This window comes from Ischnura elegans, chromosome 3 (genome assembly GCF_921293095.1).
Source record: "Ischnura elegans chromosome 3, ioIscEleg1.1, whole genome shotgun sequence".
NCBI classification, from domain to species: Eukaryota; Metazoa; Arthropoda; class Insecta; order Odonata; family Coenagrionidae; genus Ischnura; species Ischnura elegans.
In genome coordinates this window covers 96,212,230-96,228,980 of record NC_060248.1, presented here as the reverse complement: position 1 = coordinate 96,228,980, position 16,751 = coordinate 96,212,230, and the positions used below count along the sequence as shown (strand labels likewise).

General features: G+C 38.6%; 1 protein-coding gene across 1 annotated transcript; it reads right to left on the bottom strand.

Annotated features, from left to right (window-relative positions):
- Positions 1-1,435: 1,435 nt before the first annotated feature.
- LOC124156188 (testin) lies at positions 1,436-16,645 on the bottom strand. Its single transcript, XM_046530567.1, has 9 exons — positions 16,258-16,645; positions 16,093-16,178; positions 15,854-15,975; positions 15,650-15,780; positions 11,622-11,776; positions 9,560-10,502; positions 8,707-8,811; positions 8,140-8,298; positions 1,436-2,787 (listed from the first exon to the last, which is right to left on the bottom strand). The coding sequence occupies exons 1-9, from the start codon at positions 16,324-16,326 to the stop codon at positions 2,581-2,583; spliced, it is 1,977 nt and encodes a 658-aa protein (XP_046386523.1). The 5' UTR covers positions 16,327-16,645; the 3' UTR covers positions 1,436-2,580.
- Between the last annotated feature and the right edge of the window lie 106 nt (positions 16,646-16,751).

The window sequence follows — 16,751 nt, the reverse complement described above, 5'->3', positions numbered from 1 at the left end:
ATATCTATCAAATATTAACTTACATTATCTAAATGAATTTTCCAATAAAGTTTGCCTTGTCTTTTGAAATACTAGATTATCTTAGTAGGAAGGAAAGCACTTGTATTTTGCTCATCATTTGGTTCTTTATAACTATTTGTCCATAGAAATCTGCTGAGGCAATAAAATTAGTTTCATTGGTACATGCCAGGCAGTAGCTCAGATACTTGTTTTAATAGGTTGCATAATTCTACTTCAATTAAACATAGCATCATTAACAGATAAATTGTTTAAAAAAAAGTGGAGGCATTCCTTAACATCCTCCTTCGGGTACTAATCAAATACAGGCATCCCCCGAGTTACGTAAGAGATGCGTTCCGGCAGACTCTGCGTAAGTCGAAATTTACGTAAGTCGAACCTTTGCGTTAGTGCTTCAGAGATTGCGATCGGCGCAGTGAAATTCTCAGCGGAGAAATGCGCGGTAAATTCTCGGTGAAGTTTCATTCAATTCACTGCGATATTCATGAACTCTACCGCGTATTCTTACGTTATTAGATACAAAATCGATAAACATTAATATAGTCTGGGAGTTGCATCTCGAGCATTGCCAATCAAAATGCGTAATATTATTCCCAGAGTTGACCGATCGCGTGGATTTGGGAAAATTAACGTAATCATTTGAAATACGGTTATCGCTTACGTAAGTACGGATTTACGTAAGTCGAGACATACGTAACTCGGGGGATGCCTGTAATGCTAATTTAAGGCAGAAATGTTGACAAATGAAAACAATTAGGACACAGCACAAAAATACAGCTCGAAAACAAATGATTCCCATTCCCTGGTATAAAATTAACAGTACAGCTTCATTTTCAAACCAAGGTGATTCTTGAATGGTGATTTGCCAAATAAAAACATATAACCTACAAAATGTTGGTTCATTCCACAAATCTTAACCATTTCATTGAAAATGTACAAATTAAGTAACATCACATTCAAAAATTGTCAAATTAATGATTGTTATTTTTATTTTGGAATGAGAATTAATAATCTTTGGAAAATAATGTCAAACGTAATCAACTTGGATTTTTAACTGCCTCTTGTGAATCATAGGTAGTTGGCTGAATTATTTTTTGAAAGATTCATTAACACATTCATTGTGGGCCCAATTTTCATTTAAGTCATCAAAATCGGCCGTTAAAATGAGAAAGAAAAATAGAGGGAGGTTTCCGCGCCATAACTTCTGCTCAAATACCACTTTTTACACACAGCACACACAATTCGAAAGAGGGAAGCTTACTGAAGGCCATACACAAGATTGGGAGACTCGGAAGTGGATATTAGACACGTACGGAGTCGGAGAAAGGGTTCCCTGCCCGACCAGCAGAGCACGTCAATATAAGTGCTCTGCACTGAATGTGTTATTGTAACACCAACATCATTAAAATACAAATCCTTAATCATATACGAACTTTATTACATATATAGTTACAATGATACTTTAAATTTTTAGCCATTTTGCTAAAAAAATACGAAAGTTGCAAAAATAAAAAATTCCTTATTAATATTCATTATTAAAAAGTTATTCCCGAAGCAAAATATTCCTCTCTCTCGGCACTTTTATCATCTAAAACAACTGAATATCACATGCAGAGCATTACAAGGCAAAAATATAAAACACGATTTCTCATCACCTTCAATAGTGATTTTAAAGTTAACTTTATGAATGAGGACACCTATTAGACTTCAACCACTAGGCAAATAGCAGAAGCCCAATAATCACATTCCAGTTTTTTGGTAACTAATACATATTCCAATTAGGACACATACATTGCTGGCTCTTTGATTTATCTAGCCAAGGAAGCCATATGCATGTAATCATAGAATTCTTATTCTAGTAAATTTTCCACTCAAAAATATCAGAGATTAACTAATCTCTATCAATAGGGAAAGTTAATGAAAATCGGATTCCCATATAAATAGTTAATACAAGAGAAACCAACCAGTCATCTGCAAGAGAGAAGGAACAGGTGCCAACATGCCCTTTGAAAGTCAACAATAAAACCTCATCCCCGTACTCAACAAGAGGATGCCGGTTGGAATACTAGCAAAACTATTGTCACCATAAAATTTCAAGCGGTGAAACCCCAGAAGCTATGGAGACATTAATTAATACATAATTTTGCATCATAAAATATTGCTGAATTGCTTCAACCATAATAAACATAATATTTTAAGTTTGGATGGACCCATCAATACAACATAATATCCTAAGAGAAGAGAAATGCACAAAAGAAGCGATTATTTTGATCTTGTCTTTCGTAAAAATTATTTTAGACGGTAATAAGAAGGCTCAATTGGAAGGCACTATCAAAATGATGCACAAAAAATAATACAACATTGACTTTCCTCTTTTTAGAGGATAATGGTTCTCAAATTATACACATCGACCTGGCATGATCTTGGTATCAAAAATATTACTATAAGCTACAAGAGCCTTATGGAATTCCCAGAATAAATGACAACTGGCATAATTATCCAATATCTAACACTCTAACTAATACACTAGCTCAAAGATTATACATTTTAATTATGCATTAATCATAAAGCTGTTTGGGGACAGAAGTAAGTCTCAACACAAGTCCTTGAGCAAAATGGTAGAGTTTCCTTCACAGTGAACTTTCCACCCAGTAAAAACTTTTTACAGCTAGCACAACAAAAACAGCTTTCTGTCACATGCCAGTTAAATTCCTTCCAGCTAACTCTCTGATCACCAGCAGCTATTGCTTTCTTACAAGCATGACAAGTCTGTAAAAAAAGTAAAATTTGATTAGCCAGTGAAAACCGTAAATGTGTAGTCAAGTATATGCATCAATATTAACATTGCTCAGCCTACTTCCCAAGGATATTTCAAAAGAATTTTCTTTATACAGTACAATGTATAATTTTCAAAAAGAGCATGTGAAGTATCAAAAACCGAAGTGTTGGTTAAAAAGTGAAGTATTGGTCCATTCTTCTTTCACAAATTTTCCACTAATGTTGTATTGCACAAAATAGAGAACAGCAAGTGCTTGCTCCATGGTCACTACAAAAATATATTGTGTACAGTCAATGGGTAAATAATACATACAAACAAAGTTTTAGGATAGTTTGCAGTTCTATTGTGGTAGAACGCATCTACTTAAAAGCAAGATTTAATTGAGCCTAAACTAAAAGCTGTGAGATTGAAAGTGACTTTAAAATCAAAAATTTAGGAAATCCTTGATGGCTGCCCTCTATCAAAGCATATGAGGGCATTGCATACTTCAAACATTTATAAAGCTAATAATAATTTGGCAAAAAACCATGGGGAGTTTACCCTATGAATTCACACACAGCAAATTTGAACTCAAAAGAACTCATCTACACATAGCTAAACAGAACAATTACCACCCACAACTGTAATTTAACACTTTCAGTTCTGAGGAAACAAACTGTCTACTGGCATGTGCCCACATGGTTAGTCAATACCTCCACTGCACAAGCGCCCAAACAATGGCCCACTGGATGAAACCTGCTTATCTAGGTGCCCAACAATACCGTATAAGCTTGTGTAAGAGGCGCACCCCTATTTTGAGGATCGAAGCTATAAAGAAAAAAAAAATTTGCGACATTTTTTTTATCCTATCGTGCGGTGTTGCAGACGTATGCCTGGAATTTCGACAGTTATCGAAATGTCCTCTTTCAGTACTATTTGAAAGAGGAAATTTTGATAACTGCAGCGGCATAAGAGGGAGTAGAAAGAGTTCCGATTCTCTCTTTGCATACGCCATCGCTCTACGTTGCTTGTCCTACTCACGAACAATTTTGTTAAAAAGCTCTCGCAGGAGTATTGCAATAGAATTGCAGCCGTGGAAAATTTTTAGGCAAAACACGACAGGCAAATGGCATGAGCTTTCCCAAGAGATTGAACAACAATCAGGGCAATCTCAGCGCCGTAGGATAATAACCACGTCGTAGATTTAAGGCCCCTTGCACACGCACCGATTTTGGACGGCCGGTAAAATATCGGCCGTCCACATTCCAATAGTGAACAATGGGAGAGCATTGGAGCTTGCACACGTACCGACAACACGCCGGCACCGGCAAAATACCGGTTAGCTGCCGGCTATTGTCACTATGGATCGCCGACGCCGGCTCAAAAACTTAGCAACGTATCGTTTGACCGGTAAAAATCCAGCGTGTGTGCAAGCATCGCTTCGCCGGTAAAATATCGGCCAATATTTTACCGGCCGTCCAAAATCGGTGTGTGTGCAAGGGGCCTAACGGAACTACACTCGGCTCTCCATCAGCTAATGCCTCTGCCGTTTTTTTTCCTTTCCGAGACTCCACAGGAAAATATCAAGTTACAGGGGAACAATGGAAACGTGTTTCATCCCTACCCCATTCCACCAACTGACCTTTTTCGGTCTACCAGGTTCAATTCCCAGAGTTTCTGGAGGTCAAATGCTACGTGAGTCACCTTCTGAGCTCGAAGATATCTCGATATCTTTCAGCAATTGTATGACACGCACGAGGTTCTAAAAAGAATTAGACCTAACGCGACGTATATCTTACAGCATTTAAGTTTTTTGAGCTCTAATTGATTGACACAAAGATTTATAGCTAAAATAAGGCTACTAATATTCAACATAGTCCAAACAGCACAATTTCGGAAGAAACAAGCGTAGCATAAGCGCATTCAAACAAGACGAGACGGACTGGAAACTCAGGCAACGCAAACTGCGTATATCACATTGCTGCGCCTTTGCCCCTTCGCTTTAAAGGCAACGACGTTACATGCAAGATCGGACGTGTTCTTCCCTGGCTCCTTCGCTCGTAGCTTTAAATACGGAGGGGAGGGAGCCCTCTTCCCCTCGACCTCTCCTTCAGCGCTCTTCACTTATAAGCATTTCCGATTTCTTCTATCCACCATTAAGTCCAACAATGAGCACACTCGTTCGAATTTTTTCAACCGCAGGTTTTGACACCAATATTACTATATGCAGTATAAATTCCGCGGGATGCCCACTCGTGGCAATAAATTTAGCGCGCGCTCCGGAGCGAATCACCCCGCGCGATCTTTTCAATGTTCACCTCTGGGGTACCGACGTGACGGCGCGATGCTTGCAAGAAATTCAAACAGGAGCATTTTAAAAATACGTCACTAAGGGAGAAACTCCCCTGCCTGCCGCTTGATTTTGACCCAGGGTTTCAGATGACTGACTCACGCTGAAAACCAAGGCCACTCAGTTCCCCTTGAACTTGCAACCGGTGAAGGGGAGGGGGGGAAGATAAGAAGTTTGTGTAAGAGGCGCACCCTCATTTTCGGCTGCAATATCTGGGAAAAAAGGTGCGCCTCTTACACGCGCTTATACGGTACGTATGCACTCAGCTGGCCGTAGCCGTAGCAGAAACGCTCACCTCCGAATCTTGGAGACTTTGAGGTGAGCATTTGTGCTACGGCTACCGCCAGCTGAGCGTATACATATTGTTGGGCTCCTGGATGAGCGGGTTTGATCCGATGGGCAATTTTTGAGCGCTTGTGCAGTGGAGGTATCACAGTGTCCCTGAATGCCCTGTTCACAGGGGTATCCCCGTAGGACAAATATGAAGATAGCCCTGAAAGTTTATAGCCTCCAAAACCCAAGAAAGTTACAATACAAAGCACTTTTTTGGTGGTAATGTTGATTTATAGGTATCACAGCAGAATGACTTCAAGTCATATCATAAATTTATGAAATAGATCACTCAGGTGAGATAGGTCACCAATAACAAGATGACAGATACATCCCATACAGCACAGGGAGACTTTTTCTCGTGTACACCATGTAAGTCGAAATTTGGTGTAAGGAATAAGTCGAGAATTTGCCTATTTTTACACGTGTACTGGCTGTGTAAATTTGGTCCAACTACTGTGACCCTTATATGGAAAAAATATGAAGCAAAATTTGGTAATGCATATGCTGTGGTCAGAGGTAATCTGAACATGATGAAAGTTTCAAGATAGATGATTCAATTTATACAGGTGTATATTTTATTAGGACTACATATATGTTCCTGCTGAGATATGAACGACTTAATCATCAATTTCAACTAGAATGATGCTGTCTATCAATTTAAAATTCTGAATTTCAAATTATTTCCATTATAGCCTCGCACCACACAAATGAAACGCTGGGAAAACAATCACATAAAAATATAACTCATACGACTTGAACTGGAAGCATCAACTACTCGGTCATTTGTGTGCCTGTGCCTTGTGAAACAACTTGTGGTTTTACCAAGATTTAGTGGTTTTTTAAACTACATATGTATTCAGCAGTACTTTTAAGATCCATCCATCATCTCATATTCGCTATCATGCTGTCCATTAGGTCATTCACATTCATTTTTCACATCATCACCACTTTTTTTGGTCACATCATCACCACTCGTGTTTTGTCCTGAAGTATTTCCTGATGAATTATTTTATACTGAGGAACCTTTTTCTGAGACTATAAATGAATTTTTTTGAACGAATGTTTTCCATGTCTTATTACCTGTTTAGTGTTTGTGAAGTGCCACCGTTTGCGTGGTTACTGCCATTTTCCGGTCATCCTATACTATTTCAAGAAGCCCTATCCCTGGTGGAGAATGGAATAACTAAAATGGACCCCTAATTGGGTTCCTTGTGCATAGATATGTATTATCCGGTTTGTAGTGGACATAAGACCATTTATACACCAGGTTTATTCCGTTTTTACTCGGGTAATATCGGTTTTACACAAGATAAAACACATGCAATACAGGGCCTCTACACCAGTTTGCAACCGTTTGTGCTGTATGGGATTAGCCTCAGCTTAGCTTAAATTACCAGCAGATTGACCGGGTGAGTATAATTATGCCGCCCTGAAGGAAACTTCAAAAACCAACAAACTAGATGATTTGAAATCATGACTCGATTAAAATCAAATGTTTGCAATACTAATATATTTCCATGAGCAGTTCAGATGACAGTTTCGGTGGCAATAAGTCCTAACAGAGAATTCGGGCACAGGCCATGATGGCACATGTCAATGAGCTGGGTTTGTTTTCTCAGTCCTGAACGTGTTAAATCAATGTTCCTGGAGCTAATTCTTGTTTTAGCTGTGTATGGATGAGTCCTTTTGAGTTCACAGAATTTCCCTGACAGGAGAAAAAGGATTCAGCCATACTAATGTTACGTATTTCTAATAATATTTACACACAATGAAAAGTTGGAACATTCACGAGAAATGGCACATTTTGGACAGCTAAGTAGTTTTACTAGGATATTGGTTTCAATGAAGTCCCTCTAAAGAAAATAACTGTAATAATGTTTTGAATTTCAATCTCAGCAGTACTAGAGTCCAGACTAAAGAAAAATTTGACAATAGGGTGGTTTCCTATTATTTTTTTATTGCCTAAATCGAAAGATCCTGGAGTATGTATTTCACGCATTTAGATTTTTAAATGACGATATCTATTTTTTGGGATTAAATGAAAAGTGAAAATTTTCAAGCGTGCGAAAACACGACGGCTAAGTACGAATGCTGGGAAAACTCCGTGTGACATCACTCTGGTTCCTGCTGCCGCAAGTGAGGTGACCTTGGGGCGAGGCTTTGAGCGCTGATACGACGCAGGATGCCAGCAGGTAGCAGAGTACCATGCTAGCTGGTAGCGCTTGGCTTAAATAAGGATTATTAATACCTTATCAAACGAAGAAAACTTTCTGACCTAAGCCAGTTTTAATAAGTGATTATTAAGACATGTTTCCCTGAGCTCTGTGCCTCATGCATGCATTGGTAATCTCATACGATGTAAAACTCCTATCTACTCCTATAGAAACTAGGTCCCTGTGACGTCACGTGGAGTGGCATCGCAAGGGCGCCAATCTGGCCTTTTTCAAATGAGGATAAAAATTGACCATAGCGATTCGTCTAAACCGGTATTTCTTAAACCAAATAATTTGTATATTATGAATACACTAATGGTGGGTAACGAATCGCAATCAACGCCTTTCGTTTTCTTTCATGAAGGAAACTACCCTATTCGCTGAGATCCCTGCTAACTCTGTTATAACCCCCTTCACTTGCACAGCATCAACAATGAAAGTATGGAATGGATCTGTTGTTTACTTACTTTCCCAAATTTAGCTTGGTAGCAGTTGAGGCAAAGTGGCTGTTCCTCCATAAGGATGTATTTCATTCCCCCCAGAGGGATATCACATTCAAAACAACAGAAATGCTTCACATGGTATGACCGGCCCTCAGCAGATGTATAATTTGGAACAAATATTAGCTGAAAAAATAATGGAGAGAATGAAAAGTTTAGATAGGTGCAAAGGTCTCAAACATTCATATCAACTGAACAATGGCCACCGTTAAAATATTTACTCCTCAGAATACAGTTACTGATTGAACCAATCTTTTACAACGGCAATATAAAAACATTACACCTTATTGAAAATTTGCATGTCATTTCATTTTCCACATAAAGTGAAATGCAAGCTGTTTTAATATGCATTTTGTCATTCGCTTGTTTTTCTATGCACTTATACATGTTACCTCTGTACTCGAACTAGTCAGTTTTAGAAAAACTGGTTAACGTGTGGATCAGGCTGTTATTTCACAAGCAATAAGTAATGACAATCTAAATCTATTTGGAAAGAATCATTCACCTCACAAATTCAATTCAAAGGCTATTTACCTCATCACATGCATTGCATCTAGGAATGTCCATTATCTCAGCAAAATGCCGGCCACAATATATTTCTCCTTTTCTAAAGAAGTAGATCAAGTCAACCAATAGTTCCTAGAACAGAAAAAAAGTTCTTCAGCACATAATAACAGACACAATACATTTGCACAAAATTAGCACCTATCACACATAAACCAACATAGAAGTATTAAAGCAAGATATCACATACAACGTCTGACCCCACAACATTATGGCAGAAAATTAAACAGGTAATTGATCAGAATTATTCCTCAATTTTCATAAGAATACGTACAGTACATGCAAAATTATAAATCCCTGCTAAGAAGAAAGAGATTTCAGTATTTTCACAACCAAAAATTATCTTAACTAGATACACTCTGAAGTTATAAGGATTTTCATACAAATAATCTGGTCTGAAAGACCACTTTAAGGGCTAAGACAATACACAATCAATTATTGTATTTATGATAAGTCTTTATTTGCAGTTCCTTAAAATATATACCACTTTCAAGGCAATTATTTTTGACATCTATTGCTAGGAAATATTGACAGCAAAGGAATTTTCCTAGTTTAGTTAGCTGACTTCTAAATTCTTGCCTTAGCTGCTAAAATGCCGAAAATTCCATCTCTAAAATAAATCTCTTCCTACAAGTTCTGGTCCCCTTTCCAAACCTGATGCCTGAGCTTAGACAATCATTCCTTTACCATCTCATTGACTAGTCACACCTGGTAAATTTATATACATGCAAACGACACCTCAAAACCCTTGAATGGAAGCAAAAAAGGAATCTAATGTAATAATTTATGTATTAAAATATAAATACAAGTATGATTTCTTTACCCTGCAGATATTGCAGACAAAACAACTAGGATGCCAGCAGACATTGGCTCCAGCCCTCTCTGCCAAAACCACCACCTCTCCAGCTTTGACAAGTTCTTTACACTTGTGGCAATGCCATTTGGGAGCCATTGCTTCAACAGTGCCATCCGAGGGAAGCCCATCACCAGCCACACTCAGGCCACCCATCATGGGAGGAAGATCATTGACGGCACCTGATTTGGATCTCACAAGGGCTAATTGCATTTGGTCGGGGTCACCACCAGCCTCAGCCATTTCTTCAGACGATGGCGGAGCCGGCCATTCCATATCGTCTTCAGGAATACCACCCTCTCCGAGGTGATGGCTTCTGTGAAGAGGACCCTGAGTTCCCACCTGGTGACTCAACGGAGCGCTGACTGCGATACTAGTCTTTGGAGGGAGTTGCTTGGAAGAATAGCCACCAAGGTAAGGCGGAATCAGGGAGCCAGGAGTAGGGAGATGTTTGTGGTCACTGCCAGGAATACCTAAATTGCTAGGTGCATTAGGATCGAACAAAGGTGGTGGATTTGAAGGCAGTGGGGGTGGTGGAGATTCAGGACTGTCATCTGGTGGCACAGGATGGTTTGTGTGGAACGGAATTGGAGATGCGGCCATTGATGATGAGATTGGCGCTCTGCTCCCCGGAGTGTGTTGAGGGGAAGGCGTGGCAGGTGGGGTGAGCATCTGAGATATATTTCCGTCGGCAAGTGAATCATGCATGCCATTATGTCCTGCTGGCTGCCTCATTACTCCTCCAGTGCTCTGGCGTTCTCCTTGGGTCTTTACAGCTTCTCCTGATACCACTCCAGAGAGAGGCATAGTTTGCTTCAATCGTTGCTCTGTGTACTTGACGGGATCCATCACTTTGGTGACTCGACCTTGTCCAACAACATTGCTCTTAATTTCATTCACATAAGCTTGCATTCTGGGAAAAAATTGAAAAAAAAAAATTACTGAAACATGATAGACAATGATAGTTCACATTGTTTTTGGGGAATGTATGATAGCCATGCTGATTTCATAAGCCTAAAAATCATTCAGTAATATGAGCTTGTACGACTTTATATAAATGTCCCCAATGTTCCATTAACGAGCTGCTACAATACTGGATCTTCAGGAACTGGACAAAATTTTTGTCTTTTGTCTTCACGAACAACTCTCTTTCTCTTGTAAACTTAGAAAATCAGCTTTTGATTAATTTCGTCCATTTTTCTTTTCTTTTTTATGCATGAATTAGAATTTATTTACAGTTTTCAAAGATCATAAATTGAATCACACCAGTCATCACATATTGTGACAAACTTTCATTGTTGTCAATAATGTTTAATAGTTTTATCAGTGGTTGGTGGTAATTTTAAAAAAATCAATAAAAACCAATCAATCCTTAAGTCTTCATTATCCAATCTTTATTATTAATTGCTGCTATTAATTGTTATGGATTGATAAGTATATTCTAAATTAATTATATCTTCTCTTTGGAGTCTCAGATGATTTTGTAAAAGATTTATGGAATTACAAAGTATATTAATTGTTTTAAATGAAAATACCATGGCTCAATGAAAAAGTTATAAATAAGATGATAAGCTCGTTCAATCATCCACTACTCGGTTTTTATTTTTAAAGAATTAGCTGGATAATACTTTGTTAAATGAAGATGAAGAGACATAGGTTGGTAGATGAAGGTTGAAAATATCACTCAAGTTCATAGCAATTAGTTTCATGGACAAAAAATGAAGGAAAGTGAACATTTTTTTCCAACTACGCCATACATGTCTGCATGAGTAGACATGATGAAAAGTAACATGACTTCAGATGGGATACGAACTAAATATCAATATCGGAAAGTCAAAAGGAAGAATAAATAAATAATGAAGCATTGCCTTGCCTTAGCATTAACTCAGAAGCAGTTTTGTAAATTCTATGGAAGAGTTAGTAAGGTTCCCATCGTTATCATTACATGCATGAATTAGCATGACTTAAATTCATAAATTCAAATCAAAAACTCTTTTGCAAAGTATAACAACATCATACTGCCCTTACTCACAGATCAACTTCTGCTGTACTCAGACCATGACATTTGCTGGCATCCAGGTCATGAATAGGAACTTGCTTCTCAAGCTGCATCCTACGATATTGAGCCCCATCACTACCACTAATGGGAAGCTTTGTCACAGGAAGCTGTAGCATGTACTCCTCAGCCTGCAAAAAAAAATTCCCCTTTCAGTGAGAAATTTCAAAAAAATCATCCCAGGAAAGGAAACAAAACAGCTTTAAAAACATAATATCAGGAACTGAATAAGGTCTTTCATTCTTGAATAAGTTTCAAATCTGACGAAATCCACCAATATTCCTAGAACGTGCTCGTAGTGAAACATATCTAAAATTCCAGTTCATGTAAATGCAAAAAATCATAGTGATGCAGTTTTGAGATTAAGAGAAGAACCCATACTAATGAATATTGTCGATGCACATTGGCGGATTAAGGGGAGGGGCACACGCCCCCATAAACCCTTAAAAAATACCTAAGGTTTTTAATAAGGTTATCATTCAGTTAGTTCCGTGTACTACGGAGCCTCAATCATTTAATTTCATATTAAAAGGGAGAGAATATTTCAAACAGTAGTACAGTAAACTCTCGATTATACGAAGCAGGATTTTACGAAGTTTTCGATTTTACGAAGTGATATTGCGGTCCCAGCGAAAAGCCTATGGTAAATACATGGCGCTATTCGATTATACGAAGTTTCGAATACACGAAATGTTTTGAATTTATGAACCTCGGATCGGTCCCCAGGAGCGAAAGGCATTCGTTTATACGAACTATGGCGAAATATTTGACAACAAAACTAGTTAAGCCGGCGTAAGTAGCTAAAAAAATCAGCGCTTCAAACTGTGGTTAATTAAAAGTGTGAAATCGTAAATGATAGTGCAACTTTGGAGAGAAAGGGTTCGCCTAAAACCTCACGGTAGAAATTTAGGGGAAGTAGGAGTGCAGTAAAATATAGCGACTGACATAATGCCCCTATTTACGTGCCTATTCGTAAACAACGCATCGACAAAACTTCGTAGTTTAACATTTCAGGAAGGTCGCGCGGGGTATTTCGTACACCCCTAATTAGCCCTTTGCACCGCTGTGAACGTACGTGGTACGTTCGCAAGGCAGGCTGCTGTGAACGTACTTCGAAGACTACTTGACTACTTTTCGCCGAAGCACTTCGAAGGGTCCCTAATCCGGGACCCTTTCCTCGACGAGCTCACCCTCGCTGGCCCCTCTCTTAAGACCCTATGAGCGGGAGGCCTCCCTCCCCAAAAGTGACCGCTCTGACTGCATTTTGAAAATCTATCAATCAATGCCATCATCAAAAAATAATTGTTTGCAACGCACTCCTGCCAATCAGGCATTCAAGTACGTCTCTGAACCGTGTTTCTGCGATGAGAAATAACGATTTGGTTAACTTTGCTAAAATGGCCAAGTTAATAATTTTTCATCTCAGAAACACGGCCGGGACTAGTCAGAATAGCAGTGACGACGAAGATGAAAGTGAGGAAGTAATTTCACCAAATAAAAAAGAAGTACACACTGCCCTCCAAACATTAAGATACTTTGATCTGGCTAACGAGTTAGGTCCCCAATTTCATTCCCATTTATGCAAGTGAGAAAACATGGTGAAACATGGTGATGGAGATGGGCAAAAAGAAAAAAACAGCTTTTTTTAGTAATATCTTTTCGTGTATATAATAGCCTTCCTGAATAAACAACTTAAATATCTTAAGTATTGGGCTCTATCAACCACCAACTATTTTCAGGCTACTCGTAATAAAGACGCACTTCTAACTCTAACCATGAACTATCTTCTCGCGCGTCTCCCCGTTTTCCCATGCCGAGAGATCTTTCTTTCCTAAGTCTTTGTTTACTTTCTCCCGCGGCCTTCTGCTGATCTTGCTGACACCCACCTTACCCATCCCAAACCCCTCCTTCCCCAGCATTTCCCATTCACTCCCTCCCTAAGGTTACAGAGCTTGTGCCTTGTCTACACTACAGACTTAACTTAAGTGACTTCACTTAAATATAATTTTAAATGTGGTGCGGTAGCTACACTTGAGCTTTACATCGACTTCAGCACCGTGATTGTCTATAACGGGAAACAGTTATGTTGACAGATGAAGGTCTAGGAGAGCAATTAGTGATTCTTTGATCCAAAGCGACTGTTATTTGAAATAAACTTCCAAACTCCGTGAATTAATTATTTAGGATTTAGAAGGTTAAAAGGAAAGACCGATTTCAGTTCCTGAGGGAACGCTATATGGCGAGAGGTGATGGAGCCAGAGGAATTTAGAATTACTAAGCGTGACTTCGTGGAATGACATATTCATAACGTAAACAAAAACACTTATTGCTAGTCAAATTCCACTGCTTTATTAAAACCATTGATGTTAAATTTCAACCATTAATTCCTCCCACGTTCTTTCACAGCATAAATCGATAACAAAAAGCCTTTTCTATGAATAATACCGAGAATAACCACCAAAAACATTTAAATAAGACCACTAAAGACATAAAAGGGCGGAAGAAACAAAAGCGAACATTTTTCCGTGACTTATGAAAAAGGTTTGAAATTACGAAACTCGATTTTACGAGGTGCCAATTTTCCGGTCCCACTGACTTCGTAAAATCAAGAGTTTACTGTAGTTGTAAGTTGTTTTTCATATCAAATATGAGAAGACCGTATACCTGTCAGACCCTTTTATGGATCCCTAAGGGTCCAGTGCTGATAGCAGAATTCACATCCAAGAGACAGTAGTTTTTCTGTGAGATCTTACAAGATAAAATATTAAGTAATGACCACAGTGATTTCCAGCCCTTGATGTTTGTGTGTTCACAAAATTATTAGTACTTTACAAAGCAAATTACTGCAGACTAAAAGAGTGAGCCCTCTGAATAATAAATTTTGGTTTAAAATTTCCATTTAACTCTTCTCTATGGCCAGCAATACCATCATTCTCGAAGAGAAGTTCCGTACAAAATAAAGAATAACACGACTGTGCATTTTTAGAGCCTCCCCACCTTATTTAACACTATCCATGGTGCAGCATATCTGTTAGTGACACTGTGCTCCAAGGATCACTTAAAAACATCTTATTTCTTTAGCCATTATTTAAATTTAACTTTCCAGCAGGTGCTGAATTGCATAATGTTTTGAAAGGATATGGCATGCATTTTTAGGATTTTTTTCTTTCATCATTAAATGGTGAAACACAAATTCCTAAAACTCTATCCCATATAGAAATCTCTTAGGAGTAAGTTTTGGCTCATAATGAATGAACATTGATCTGAATTTTACCAACATCAATCAACACTGACATTTTCCTGAGATCATCATACAAGTACTCCTTCAAATTTGCAGAATCATTTTATAAAAATACTGATTCAATGCTAGTGATAGAGCAAAAGCTAAAGATCTTCTCTTTAAGGTGCAATCACATAAACTCATCCATTAATCTAGTTATTGGCGGTTCAGATGAATCAAATGGATAGGAAATCACCTGTTGCACTGCACCTACATTACTCACACCTTGTATAGGATTGGAGACTTTTAACCCTTAATAAAAAACTTAGGAAAAGGAAAGAGATTCAAATGCTGTTTATTATTTTGACAATTATTATAATCGTCGATGGAACTGCATCAACGTTTACTTTAAGGGCCCAGAACTCATTTTTGGGAAATGTTAATGGTAGAGTGGAAGTCTTCAAAAATGTTCGTGGAAACAATAAAATATTGGAAAAAATATCGCTAAGCGGGAAATTTGGTTATTTAAAAACAAGCAAGCAAGCAAAGGGCAGATTGTAACATAGAGCCTGGAGCATTGCGGCCAGCAACTCCATTTAATTTAAATACGAGTGTTCACGACCTACTTAAAAGCTTCTTCAAGGCCTTCCTAAATGAGGAATTCAAGCCATACGCGTCCCACTTATTAAGGGGGATGAGACGAGGTGTTTCTTCGCATTAGGAGACAGAAAATTTGGGTGCCTCCTTTGTTAGAGGCAACAAAATTATGAAAACCATTACTCACCAAATCTGAAGTAATATCCGGCGGAACCCAATCAAACGAAACCGCAGCATCTTTATTATTTGCGGCGAGTTTTGATTTCGAGTCTCCGGATGCAACTTCGATGCCGTTTCCTGCCACTCGGAGGTTGAGATCTGTAAAAAATAAAGGACTTAAAAAATGGATCTAATATAATATTACGTACGAAAACGTTAAAGCACTACTCACACGCACGCTTTGGTGTTTGTTTCTTGTGCCCAACACCAAGCAGGATCTCAAATTGTTCGCAACCATCCTCATCTTTAACATCATGCTCCTCCTTTTTACATTTGCATCTTTTGCATAACTTTCTATAGCCACATAAAAATTAGTGAACAAAATACAAGCGTAGTAAGTAAGGGATCAAATAAACCATTCCACTAGTGCCAGTTAACGTAGGTACTAATATTCGTGCAATTAAAATCTACCTCCAAAAGTGCAGGTCAAGTCCGGGACAGGAGTTACATTGCAAGCAAGGTGCACCGGCTCCTATTTCATGGGCTAGTTTGTGGGTCTGAAAAAGGACTTAATAGGTTCACGAAACAATAACAACATGCGCGACATGCCACCATGAAATATCTAGGAAAATGTACCCGCTTATGTTTGTTTTCCAGACGAAGGATCCAGTCGGGAGTGTTCCCACGATCTTCTGTACTGGCCATTTTGACGTCTGGCTGGAGTCTGGTGTGGACCTCTCGTTATCCGGAACAAGGCTTCTGAAGTGGTGAGTCACATACTTTTCTCAAGTAGAAAATACACATGACTCATCCATGGAGGGAGAAAATTCGCTACAGCATCGCTTACGTTCCCATATAACTATCTTGCGATAACTTAAGTAAAATGACAGTCAATAATAAAGACATTTAATAGTGCCCTTCAAATCCAAAGAGCTCCGCTAAATCAAACTAAAGAAAATAAAACCATAAAACTTGCACAAAAAAGACACTCGAGACCCTCCTTCCTTGTGATTGGATAATTCCGAGTCGGCTGACGTAATGCGAACAAAAGAAGGGCGTTCTGGCGGCCCAAAATGGCTCGCGTTTTGATCTTGTTTATCTGAACTCCATGGTGTGTACCACGGATCATA